The sequence below is a fragment of the Hypanus sabinus genome, chromosome 14 (assembly GCF_030144855.1).
Source record: "Hypanus sabinus isolate sHypSab1 chromosome 14, sHypSab1.hap1, whole genome shotgun sequence".
In the NCBI taxonomy this organism is placed as follows: domain Eukaryota; kingdom Metazoa; phylum Chordata; class Chondrichthyes; order Myliobatiformes; family Dasyatidae; genus Hypanus; species Hypanus sabinus.
In genome coordinates, this window is record NC_082719.1 from 54,135,681 (window position 1) to 54,148,107 (window position 12,427).

A 12,427-nucleotide genomic window follows, 5' to 3' on the forward strand; every position below is an offset into this window, starting at 1 on the left:
AATAATGGCATACAATGAAGCTCAAGTGTCAGAGAATCATGAAAACTTACAGAAAAGAGAAAAGCCATTTGACTCATTTTGTATACATTGGTCAATTACAGAAAAAAACACTACATGGCTTTATCCAATTTCCCACTTTCTGGAACATAGTTTTATAAGTTACCATAACTCAAAAGTTAATCTTGATTGTATGAATGATTGTTGTGTGTCTCATTCTCCTTTCAGGTGGTGAATTTCAGATCCATACCACTCCTGATAAAAAATACTTTTCCTCTACTCCCCTCTATCCCTTTCACAAATTAAACCAGTAGACATAGGATTTATTTCTCACCAGTTCAGTCAAAGTCGCTCAAAATATTATACTACTCAGTTACATCCTCCCTCAGCTTGTTTCGTTCACAAGAAACAATGCCATTTGAGTATGTCTCCCTTATAGAACATAAGGAAATAGGAGCAAAGTAGCATATTTGGCTCTTCTTCATTCTGAATCAGGATCACTTTATTGCCAGTATATGATATTGCCAAGCATAAAACACAGGACAACATCTTAACAATAGCAACCAACAATATACAAGACATAAACATGAGAAAGCCTGCAGACGATGGAAATCCTAAGCAGCACACACAAAGTTTTGGAGGAGCTCAGCAGGTCAGGGAGCATCCACAGAAATGAATGAACAGGATTTGGGTCAAGACCCTTCTTCAGGATTGAAAAGGAAGGGGGAAGATGCCAGAGTAAAAAGGTGGGAGGAGGGGAAGGAGGCTAGCTAGAAGGGGATAGTTGAAGCCAAGTGAGTGGGAAAGGTAAATGGCAAGAAAAAAAGGAATCTATAGGAGCAGAGAGTGGACCATAGGAGAAAAGGAAGGAGAGGGGACCCAGTAGGAAGTAATAGGAAGGTGAGAAGAGGTAAAAGGCCAGAGGGGGAATAGAAGAAGAGAGGACAGGGAGGCGAAAAATTTTTACTGTAATGATAAATCGGTATTCATGCCATCAGGTTGGAGGCTACCCAAACGGAATATAACATGTTGCTCCTTCATCCTGAGGTGCCTCATCTTGGCTCAAGAGGCCATGGACCAACATGTCAGAACAGGTATGGGAACAGGAATTAAAATAGTTGGTCATCGGAAAAATATGCTTTTGGCAAATGGAGTAGAGGTGCTTGATGAAGCAGTTCCCCAATGTATAATGGGTCTTACCAATGTAGGGGAGGCTGCATCGGGAGCAAAGGGACACAACAGGCAACTCCAGCAGATTCGCCGGTGAAGTGCTGCATCAACTAGAAGTACTGCTGGGGTCCTAAATGAAGGTGAGGGAGGAGGTGAATGGGCTGGTTGCCAGTTTAGGCCACTTTCAGGTATAAGTGCCAGGTGGAAGATTAGTGGGGAGTGATGAATGGACAAGGGAATTGTGAAGGAAGCGATCCCTATGTAGAGTGGGGGTTAGGTAAAGCTATGTTTATTGGTAGGATCCATTTAGAAATGGCAGAAGTGGAATGATGTGTTGGATGCAGAGGCTCATGGGGTGGGAGGTAATTTTTCCAGCTCTTTTCATCATTCTGGTCAGTAGCTGACAGCCAGCAATCTTCACCACTGTGTGGACAGTGCTGTGTTGCAGCCTGGACTTGGAGAGGGAGATCTGCCCAGATCTCATTTTGTCTTCCATGCCGTTTTCCCTATAGCCTTTAAATCCCTGATCTTTCTGCAATCTATTTGCTTCCCCCTTAAATGCACCCAATGATCTAGTCAGCTCAGTCTTCTGGGGTAGAGAATTTTGGAGATAACCACCCTCCATGAGATACTTCCATACCCCGCTAACCTTATCCTTTCATTTGAGCCTTTTCCTTGTGTGAAAACTTAGACATACACCCTGTTAAGCCACTTCGGATTCTTAAAATTTTAAGATCAGCTCTTATTCTTCTGAACTTCAAAAAATATGGATTTAATTTCTTCAGCCACTTATGATAGGACAATCTTCACAATGAAGTAATTAGCCTCGTGAATCTCCTTTGAACTGTCTTTGATACCAATATATCCTTTCTTAAACAAGGGGACCATGATTAGCATTTTCTAGTTCTGACAACATATACATTTCTTCTGCATCTACAGTGATCATAGTCCTTTCCTGTAACACAGAACTAGTACAATGCAGATTACTCTAGCTGTGTACCAGTTAATGTTTTTACTGTATTTCCAATTTCCCAATTTCCCTCAGGATCAATAAAGTATGTATGTCTGTCTGTCTGTCTGTCTATATATTTTTATTTTGACCCTATGTACCATGCATTGGCTTGTACAGAAAAATAGCCTTCTTGACTACTGTGGTGCAGCTGCTTTTCATAAACATAACATTGAATAGACAATCCTGAATATTCAGTCTCCCAGCATAAAGTTTCAGTTTGTTAATAGTTTAACAGTGTGGCTCTGCAAAATATGTCACTAGCACCAATGTTTAAGCTTTCCTTTGGACTACACTGGTGAGACCGAGAGGGGGATCTTGACAACTGGGCATCTCAGGATCTTCATACCTTCTGTCCAGGCTTGTGATAATGATCAGCATCACCTATTGTCATCCGAGACAGATGGATGCCAACCACAACCACCACCACCAATGTTTAAGTATATGTTGTATCTTAATATACTGTATCTGAAGTCGTAAATTGGCAATACAGATACAGGTCATCTGTGGATAACAAACAAGCTCCATTTTTACAGATACCATAAGCCCATTTTGTCAGTAAGTTAAAAAAATGCACAAAAATCATTTGATATTGTAACCATTCCTCTACAATATTGTTATGCATGATTGCATGATATCAAAAACATGAATGTTTAGAAATAGCAATTACTAAAAGTGTAGAGTGAGTGGAAATTAGTTCTGCCATCCAGAAGAATGAGCATATGTATGTACTTGCACGTTTTCAATTTGATATCTTTATGAAATTCATTTGTAAGTAGGGGGTGTCCATAAGTCAGAGCTTAAGTCTTGGCCTTCATTCATGTTTTTTGAAGCATATTGATCTCTCACCTAGCACGTTTTAGGTAGTTTCATAGTACCATTTTTTTCCTGTGGGAACTCTCATGGAATATTGCTTGTGCAAGGTCATCACATGCCACTTTGAGACTTCATATCATAGTGTAACATGGTGGTAAGGGACAGTTTCTTGGCAATGGTCTTTGGTCATTACTACCTCCCATGTACAGTCAATGAGCTTAGTGTACATCCTACCTTTCGTGAGTTTGACAAACTTTATCAAACAGTATATTACCAAGCATACTCATCATTTCCTCACCACATCTGGTTTCAAATGGAGTGGCTGAGAAGTTGTTATTCATATTAGATTAGGAAGCTCTAGGTTGTTGCAGGAAAGTTCAATACTCAACAGAAAATGTTGCTTGCAGATATAAAGAATAAATCCAAACAATAAAACAACGTAGTTAAGAACTATTAATGAAAACTGAGAACACTCTTTATCCTTGTTTAGTAAAGTTAAATCAAAAACATCACTATGAAATGAATCAGACAGATTCAACCTAAACAGGCATATTTATGTTCGTAGCCCACACAGCAATTTAGTTAACTTAGATGATATATAGGACCTGTAGTAGATATTTACAGAAACAAGTCATATTTGGTTGAAGTTATAGAACATAGAATAGTACAGCACAGTACAGGCTCTTCGACCCACAATGTTGTGCCAACCCTTAAACACTGCCTTCCATATATCCCCCCACCTTAAATTACTCCATATACCTGTCTAATAGTCTCTTAAATTTCACTAGTGTATCTGCCTCCACTACTGACTCAGGCAGTGCATTCCACACACCAACCACTCTCTGAGTAAAAAAAACCTCCCTCTAATATCCCCCTTGAACTTCCCACCCCTTACCTTAAAGCCATGTCCTCTAGTATTGAGCAGTGGTGCCCTAGGGAAGAGACGCTGGCTGTCCACTCTATCTATTCCTCTTAATATCTTGAATACCTCTATCATGTTTCCTCTCATCCTCCTTCTCTCCAAAGAGTAAAGCCCTAGATCCCTTAATCTCTGATCATAATGCATACTCTCTAAACCAGGCAGCATCCTGGTAAATCTCCTCTGTACCTTTTCCAATGCTTCCATATCCTTCCTATAGTGAGGCAACCAGAACTGGATACAGTACTCCGTGTGGCTTAAGCAGAGTTTTATAGAGCTACATCATTACCTCGCGACTCTCAAACTCTATCCCTCGAGTTATGAAAGCTAACACCCCATAAGATTTCTTAACTACCCTATCTACCTGTGAGGCAACTTTCAGGGATCTGTGGACATGTACCCCCAGATCCCTCTGCTCCTCTACACTACCAAGTATCCTGCCATTTATTTTGTACTCTGCCTTGGAGTTTGTCCTTCCAAAGTGTACCACCTCACACTTCTCCGGGTTGAACTCCATCTGCCACTTCTCAGCCTACTTCTGTATCCTATCAACATCTCTCTGCAATCTTCGACAATCCTCTACACCGTCCACAACACCACCAACCTTTGTGTCATCTGCGAACTTGCTAACCCACCCTTCTACCCCCGCATCCAAGTCATTAATAAAAATCACAAAAAGTAGGGGTCCCATAACCGATCCTTGTGGGACACCACTAGTCACAACCCTCCAATCCGAATGTATTCCCTCCACCATGACCCTGTGCTTTCTGCAGGCATGCCAATTCTAAATCCACCTGGCCAAACTTCCCTGGATCCCATGCCTTCTGACTTTCTGAATAAGTCTACCATGTGGAACCTTATCAAATGCCTTACTAAAATCCACGTAGATCACATCCACTGCACTACCCTCATCTAAATGCCTGGTCACCTTCTCAAAGAACTCTAACAGGCTTGTTAGATACAATCTACCCTTTACAAAGCCATGCTGACTGCCCCTGATCAGACCATGATTCTCTAAATGCCCATAGATCCTATCGCTAAAAATCTTTTTTAACAGCTTTCCCACCATAGACGTAAGGCTCACTGGTCTATAATTACCCGGAATATCCCTACTACCTTTTTTGAACAAGGGGACAACATTCGCCTCCCTCCAATCCTCCAGTACTATTCCCATGGACAACGAAGACAAAATCCAAATTGTTCATGTTGATCAACTGATCTGCCCCTCACAAAACCATGCTGCCTAACCCTAATCAGCATATGCTTCTCTAAATGCTTGTAAATCCTGTCCCCAAGAATCTTCTCTCATGATTTGTCCATTACTGAAGACTCATTCTCTTGTCTTGCATGTTGGTCCAGGCTTTATTACTGCAGAGGGGTGTCCTGAGGAGATGGACACATGGACTTGCTGTTTAATTTTCCCCAACAAGATGCTGTAGTCCTCTCTCTCTTGCTCACTTTAGACATAAAGAGTGATAGCTGTGTGGAATGAGCTTCCTGTAGAAGTAGTAGAGGCCAGTTCAGTTGTGTCATTTAAGGTAAAATTGGATAGGTATATGGACAGGAAAGGAGTGGAGGGTTATGGGCTGAGTGCGGGTAGGTGGGACTAGGTGAGATTAAGGGTTCGGCACAGACTAGGAGGGCCAAGATGGCCTGTTTCCGTGCTGTGATTGTTATATGGTTATATATATGGTTATAATATACATCTTTTACAAAGTGTGCTTGATTGCAGCTGGTAATTACAGATTCTAGATTTGTGAAGTTGTCAACAACCTCCAATACACATTATCAATGCCACTTGTTGACAATGTGGCACTATCCTGACCCATGGCATTTGTCTTCCTGATGATGTTAGGCAATATGACCTCCTCACAAATATGATATAGTTGTTTACAGTGACCTGTGGAAGTGTTTCTCAGAATAAGACGAAAAAATGCATTATCAGTATTGTGCATTTTGTTGATTCCCAGGGTGATGAGGCCAAACAGCTTTTCATTGTTTCTGTTCTGTAGCTAAACAGCCTCTACTAATGATTTGAAGTTTTATAACAGTAGCAATCAGAACTATGTCAGAGTAAAGACATTAAAAGTGCCTTATCTATCTTCTCTGCTATCTTCAGTGATCTGTGGATAGGTATTTCATAAAGCCTGTATTCCTCTCCACTTCTCAGTACTTTTAACATCTGTTCTACATTACCTTGCCTTGTTTGCCCTTCCCAAGGGCATTACCCCTCACTTCTCCAGATCAGCATACCATTCACTTTCTTTGCCACAAGCAAATATCTCTTTGTATTCCTTCAGTAGTTATTCTTCATAACATGTTGAACATATCCTTGATAAATGTCATGCTTTGTGTTTGATTTTATTTAATTAATTCTCAATTTTTTGTAATTTTTTAAAATGGCTGATCATCTTGCTCTCAATTAATGAGTTTCCTGTGACATCCAGCTCCATGAAACAGCCTTTACACAGGTCCTACCTATTTATCAAATAATTAGTGCATGTTCAGCAGTGGCTTCTGTGTTCTAAGTTCTTCTGTATCAGCTTCAAAAAGACCAATAATATTACATACAATGTGTTCAAGTTACTCTATTCTGCACGACTGAATTCTGCTGTTGCATGAATGAAGTCACCAGACAGAAGTTTTGGTAGATATGAAGCAGTCTCTTAATTCAACAAAATATCACAAATAACTTGATAGCCTTTTGGGGGAGGGTGGAGGAGGAAGGAGAGGGAGAGAGAAAGGAAGAGGGGGAGAGGGAGGAAGTAGACAATACTTTCTTATCTTCCCTGCCCCCTGCCTTCCCTCATCAACCCTCTCTATGTCCTAGATGATATTGAGTGTTAGCATAAAGGTCCAAAGTTGTTGTTTTTTTTTGCCTTTTCTTTCAGCCATTCATTTGTGCATTCAGTTGTCATCCCAGAGAGTTGATCGCATAGTCTCCATTGACCATTCTTTGCACTCTTGAGGTACTGAACTGATGGAGTTAACCCAAGATTTTTGCTAAAGTGATGTGAAAGGAGGTAAATAGAGTTGAAATACAGATAAATTTTTCATCTTATTAAATGTTGGAACAGACTCATGACACAGTATTACACTGCCCCGTATGTTGAAATTGGGTGATGGTGTGGAGACGCATCTCTATCAAAGGAGGACTAGGGCACTCCTTCCTTCCGCTATCCTGTAGGTCATCCTTGGGCAAAGTGTGATACTTGCTTAGTCCTCTGATCATGGTCATGTGAAGCCATGGGGGAAGGATGGTCACATGACTAGCTGGTGCATAATACAAGTCCTGGTTATCCGACCACTGATGCCAGGCAGACAATCTCTAAAGATATTTTTTATTCTTTTTTATTCAACTGGTATGTCAAAATTAACAAAGACAGCTATCCAAAGCTAACAATCATGTGGATTTATGTCAAAATGGAAAAATGTGAAAATACTTTTATGTAACATCATATTTAATCAAAATTAATGATCTGGTAACATTTGCTAACAAAGTCAGGCTTCCTCATCGTCACTTTCGTTATTATATTTAACAGAACCATTTTTTATTGATGATGCCGTCATGTCCACAGTCTTTTTGGGGCTCTCTTCTAAATCTGCCTTTATTGCCCCTGTGTTTGCTAGCTTCCATTCCAGCTCTGAAAACAAAAAGAAAATTCACAATAATTGTGTAGTTATCACTTATAGTATTTCATTTGGGATTGGTAAGCAGGATCTCTGATAATTCAAAGTACTTTTTTTCTTTGGACTAACATTAGTGAATATTTTATCTTATTACTGACAAACAATTGGTAGTAATTGGTAATTAGGTAAGTCTTAAATGTCATTTGCAAGTTTATCTGAAGTCTAAGTTTTTTCCAACCTTGGAAGCAAAATTCAGTCACAAACAAGAGAAAATATGCAGATGCTAGAAATCCAAGCAACACACACAAAATGCTGAAGGAACTGAGCAGCCCAGGCAGCATCTATGGAAAAGAATACAGGCAACATTTCAGGCTGAGTCCTGGTGAAGGGTCTCAGCCCAAAACGTCGACTGAACCCTTTTCCATAGATGCTACCTGGTCTGCTGAGTTCCTCTAGCATTTTGCGTGTGTTGCAAGCAAAATTCAGTATATTTTATTGATGCAGTTGTAACCTCCAAACAGGGATATGAAGACTATCCCTCTGAGACGTTGTTATACTATATCTCTTTGATTTTAACATGAACAATGTGATAGTAATTTATACAGCACCATACACAAAAGTATCCCTTTAATTTTCAATTCTATTTAAATTATATTTTATAAAGTATCTTAAATACATTTTTCTCAATTTTCAAAATATCATATTATCCTAAATAAAATATAAGTTAATTCCATTTAGTTTATTCTAGGAATATCAGTGATTTTGTCAATTATGCATTTGTTGCCCACCCCTTGTTATCATGAGCATATTCAGATGCAACCATGTAATGTGGGACTAGAATATACTGTTGGACAGACCAGTTAAGAACTTTAGTGTTAGGGCCTGTACTGGACTTAGGGTGTATAGCAAGATATTAACTTCAGCAACCAATCTTTAGACCAGAACATGGACTGTAGATTAAATTTAAAATGCAGCTCTGGACAATAGATCTCTAGAGCTGTGAACAGCAGTTAAATGAAACACCAGACAATGTAGAATTAACATCCATTTTTGGGTGTTTGGAATGTGGGTGTGAAGAAGGAGGTGTGAATGGTATATGTAATTCAAAGGAAGCATTGTAGATACATTGTAAATATAGAATTGTCCTTTGATCTTCTGCATATAAAATGTCATGTAATATTGGGTCAAACAGGCCTCTTCCTTCAGAGTGTCTCATTTTTGTCAAGTAAAACACTACTTCATATCTACCAGCTGCATCTCTTCAGTGACTTTGTTCATATTACAACAAGCATGTTACACTTAATTACAGATATAATAAATTGTATGCAGTTGCATGCAACAGAAAGAATGGGAAGGTTTGTCCATGTAGTGAAAAACAAAAGATTTGTGAAGGGAAGAAAGTTGGTAAAATGGGTCCTGGGAGAATGAACTGAAATTGTTGAAGAATATTTTGTCCAGAAGGATGTAAAGTATCTAATCAAAATTCGTGGTGTTGTTTTTATTTTCATTATTATGGTGTAGAAGACTGGTGAGAGTTAGAGTATAAGAAATAAAATAGAGTAGGTAAAATAAAAGAGTAATCAATCAGAAGCTCTGGTTGATTCTTGTGGACTGAATGGATTTGTTCTGTAATTTGTTCAGTGTAAAGTGTGTGATTTTTCCCAATCTAGTGCAGAGCACATTGTGAGCATTGAATACATTGCATTGAAATGAAAGAAATTCAAGAAGATCACTGCTTCATCTGAAAGAAATCCTTAGCAACCTTAAAGGTGGGAAGTCAATGCGTAACAGGGGATATGTAACATCTCTTAGAATTCCATGGGGATAAAGGTATGAAAAGGAAAGTAAGCATAAAGGATGATGGAAAATTGGATCAGAATGTTGCTATGAGAAAAGTCCCAATGAGATTCTGAAAAGAAAGTTGAGGAAAAAACAAGTCAGTTTAGTCTAGAAGTAGCACCCAGCTGGAGGTGGAAAAATGGCAGAGAATCGTCCATCAGAAGTGGAGAATGATGAGTTAAAAACAGAGATTGATCTGATGTAAGTGGAAGCTGGTGAGCTGAAGGAATGGAAGGGGTAAAGGCATGTACAAGAAATTTCATTGACACCATTAAGGATTTTGTCATCCAGGGTGAATGATAATCCTTTGTAAAGCAAAAAGGTCAATTCATTGGTGTGGAAGACGATGCTGTCAGAACACTTGTGATGGATATAGAGAAATTAGAAGAATGCAATAGTTCTTGCCAGAAATGTGTGGGTGGAAGTGCTATCAGAGCAACAGCAGGGATCCAAGGATTTAGGCATTGATTGTTCAACAGTTCCCAAAAAATTGGAAAACTGTTCTTGATATACAGAAGAATGAGACATAGTCCATGTGAAGGCAAGAATGAAAATTTGATGGTAAATTGACATGATCTTCTATTCTAGGACAAGGAAGCAGTAATAATCCTATCAAATTAAACATTAAGGTATTGTATAGTCAGTAAGTAACTACAAGCAATATTTTATCTGGTCTCAAATATGCCCTTTTTATTGGTTTCATGGTCAGCTACATGAACTACCTGAATGAAGAACTTTTTATCTCTCACCGTACCACACTATGGAGCTTTACTTTATGAGTAGCCAGGATCTCATGCCTGCATCATGAGATGGAAAGACTTACAACTTATTCTATAAATAAAAACCAGACCTCTCGCTCTAAATTTTGCATTGATATTCAGATACCTTCATCAGTAAACTCAAGATTCTGCGGAAATTGGTAAATCCAGAATAACACATACAAAGTGTTGGAGGAACTCAGCAGGTCAGTTATCATCTATAGAAATTAATAAAGTCAACTTTTCAGGCTGAGACTCTTCAGCAGGACTGAAGCCAGAATGAGAAGGTAGATGGAGGGGAAGAAGTACAAGCTAGAAAGTGATAGGAGAACCTTGAAAACTCAAGCTGGAGGAGCACCACCTCATATTCCATTTGGGTAGCCTCCAACATGATGGCATGAACATCGATTTCTTGGATGTCTAGTATTCCATTCATCATTCCTATTTCCCTCTATCACCTTATTTCCTTACCTGCCCATCACCTCCATTGGATGCTCCTCCCCTTCCTTTTCTTCCACGCTCTTCTGTCCTCTTCTATCAGATCCCCTCTTCTCTAGCCCTTGATCTCTTTCACCAATAAATTCCCCATCTCTTTACTTCACCCCTCACCCCTCCCAGTTTCACCAATCACCTACCAGCTTGTACTTCTTCCTCCCCTCCCTCCACTTACTTACTTTGGCTTCTCTTTCTTTCCAGTCCTGATGAAGGGTCTCAACCCAAAACATTAATTGTTTACTCTTTTCCAATTATGCTGCCTGACCTGCTGAGTTCCTCCAGCATTTTGTGTGTTTTGCTCCAAGTGATAGGAGAAGCTAGGTGGGTGTGGGGGTGGGTTATGAAGTAAGAAGTTGGGAGGTGACAGGGATGAAGAAGGAGGAATCTGATAGGAGAGGAGAGTGGACCATGGGAAAAGAGAACAGGGCATGGGAGGAGATGATAGCCAGATAAGGAGACGAGAAGAAGTAAGAGGGAGGAATGGTATATAAGTTAATGCATTGTGTTGTGAGACTATGAGGAAGGATAGGCAGATGACAGGGCAAAATTGTAATCAGTAGGAAAGTGAAAAGTGTGATGAATACAGAATGGAAGGAGTTATATTTGAATGCCTGCAGTAGATGGAATAAGATAGATTATCTTCTAGCACAGTTAGAGATTGACAGATATGGCATTGTGGGCATCACTGAACCGTGGCTGCAAGATCATTGTTGGGAGATTAATATCCTAGGATACAATTTGTATCAATAGGACAGGCACTTAGGCAAAGGGAGTGGGTTGGCTCTATTGGTGAAAAATAAAATAAAATCCTTAGAAAGTGGTGACATAGGATCAGAAGATGCAGAATCATCGTGAGTAGAGTTAAGAAACTACAAGGGTGAAAAGATCCTGATGGAAGTTATACACAGACCCCCGAATAATAGCTAGGATATGGGATGAACTTCAAAGGGAAACAGACAAGGCATGTAATAAGGGCAAATTTATGATAGTCATGGGTATTTCGATATACAGATAGATTGGAAAAATCAGGTTGATGCTGGATCCCAAGAAAGGGAATTTGTTAGATGCCTGCAAGATGACATTTTAGAGCAGCTTGTGTTTAAACTCACTAGGGGAAAGGCAATTCTGGATTAGATGTTGTGTAATGAACCAAATTTGATTAGAGAGCTTAAAGTAAAGTAACCCTTAGGAGACAGTGATCATAATATGATAGAATTCACCTTGTAGTTTGAGATGACAAAGATAAAGCCAGTATTATAGTGGAGTAAAGAGAATTACAGAGGCATGAGAGAGGAGCTGGCCAAAGTTGATTGGAAGAGGACACTATCAGGAACAACACAGAACAGCAATGGCTCGGGGCAATTCGGAAGGCACAGAATTGATACATCCTAAAGATGAAGTATTCTAAAAGGGAAAATGAGGCAACCGTAGCTGACAAGGGAAGAGAAAGAAAGCATAAAAGCAAAAGAGAAGGCATATAACATATATTTAAAAAAATTAGTGAGAAGTAAGAGGATTGGGAAGCTTTAAAAAACACCAGAAGACAAATAAAAATACACAAGGTGAGAAAAGATGAAATATGAAGGTAAGCTAGCCAATAATATCAAAGAGGATGCCTGAACCTTTTTTTCCAGATACAGTACATAGAGAGAGCAGAGTGGATATTGTACTGCTGCAAAATGACGCTGGAGAAGTAGTAATGGGAGACAAAGAAATGGTGGACAAATTAATATGTATGTTGTGTCTGTGTTCACTGTGGAAGATACCAGCAGTATGCCAGAAATTTGAGAGTGC

General features: G+C 39.4%; 1 protein-coding gene across 2 annotated transcripts in view; it reads right to left on the reverse strand.

Annotated features, from left to right (window-relative positions):
* Positions 1-7,263: 7,263 nt before the first annotated feature.
* The window catches only part of LOC132404766 (phosducin-like protein 2), a 34,179-nt gene continuing 29,015 nt past the window's right edge, over positions 7,264-12,427 (reverse strand). For both annotated transcript variants that reach the window (XM_059989224.1, XM_059989223.1), the window contains exon 7: positions 7,264-7,555. In XM_059989224.1, coding sequence (XP_059845207.1) covers positions 7,413-7,555 — 143 coding nt within the window. In that variant the 3' untranslated portion in view covers positions 7,264-7,412. The remainder of the gene's footprint in view (positions 7,556-12,427) is intronic.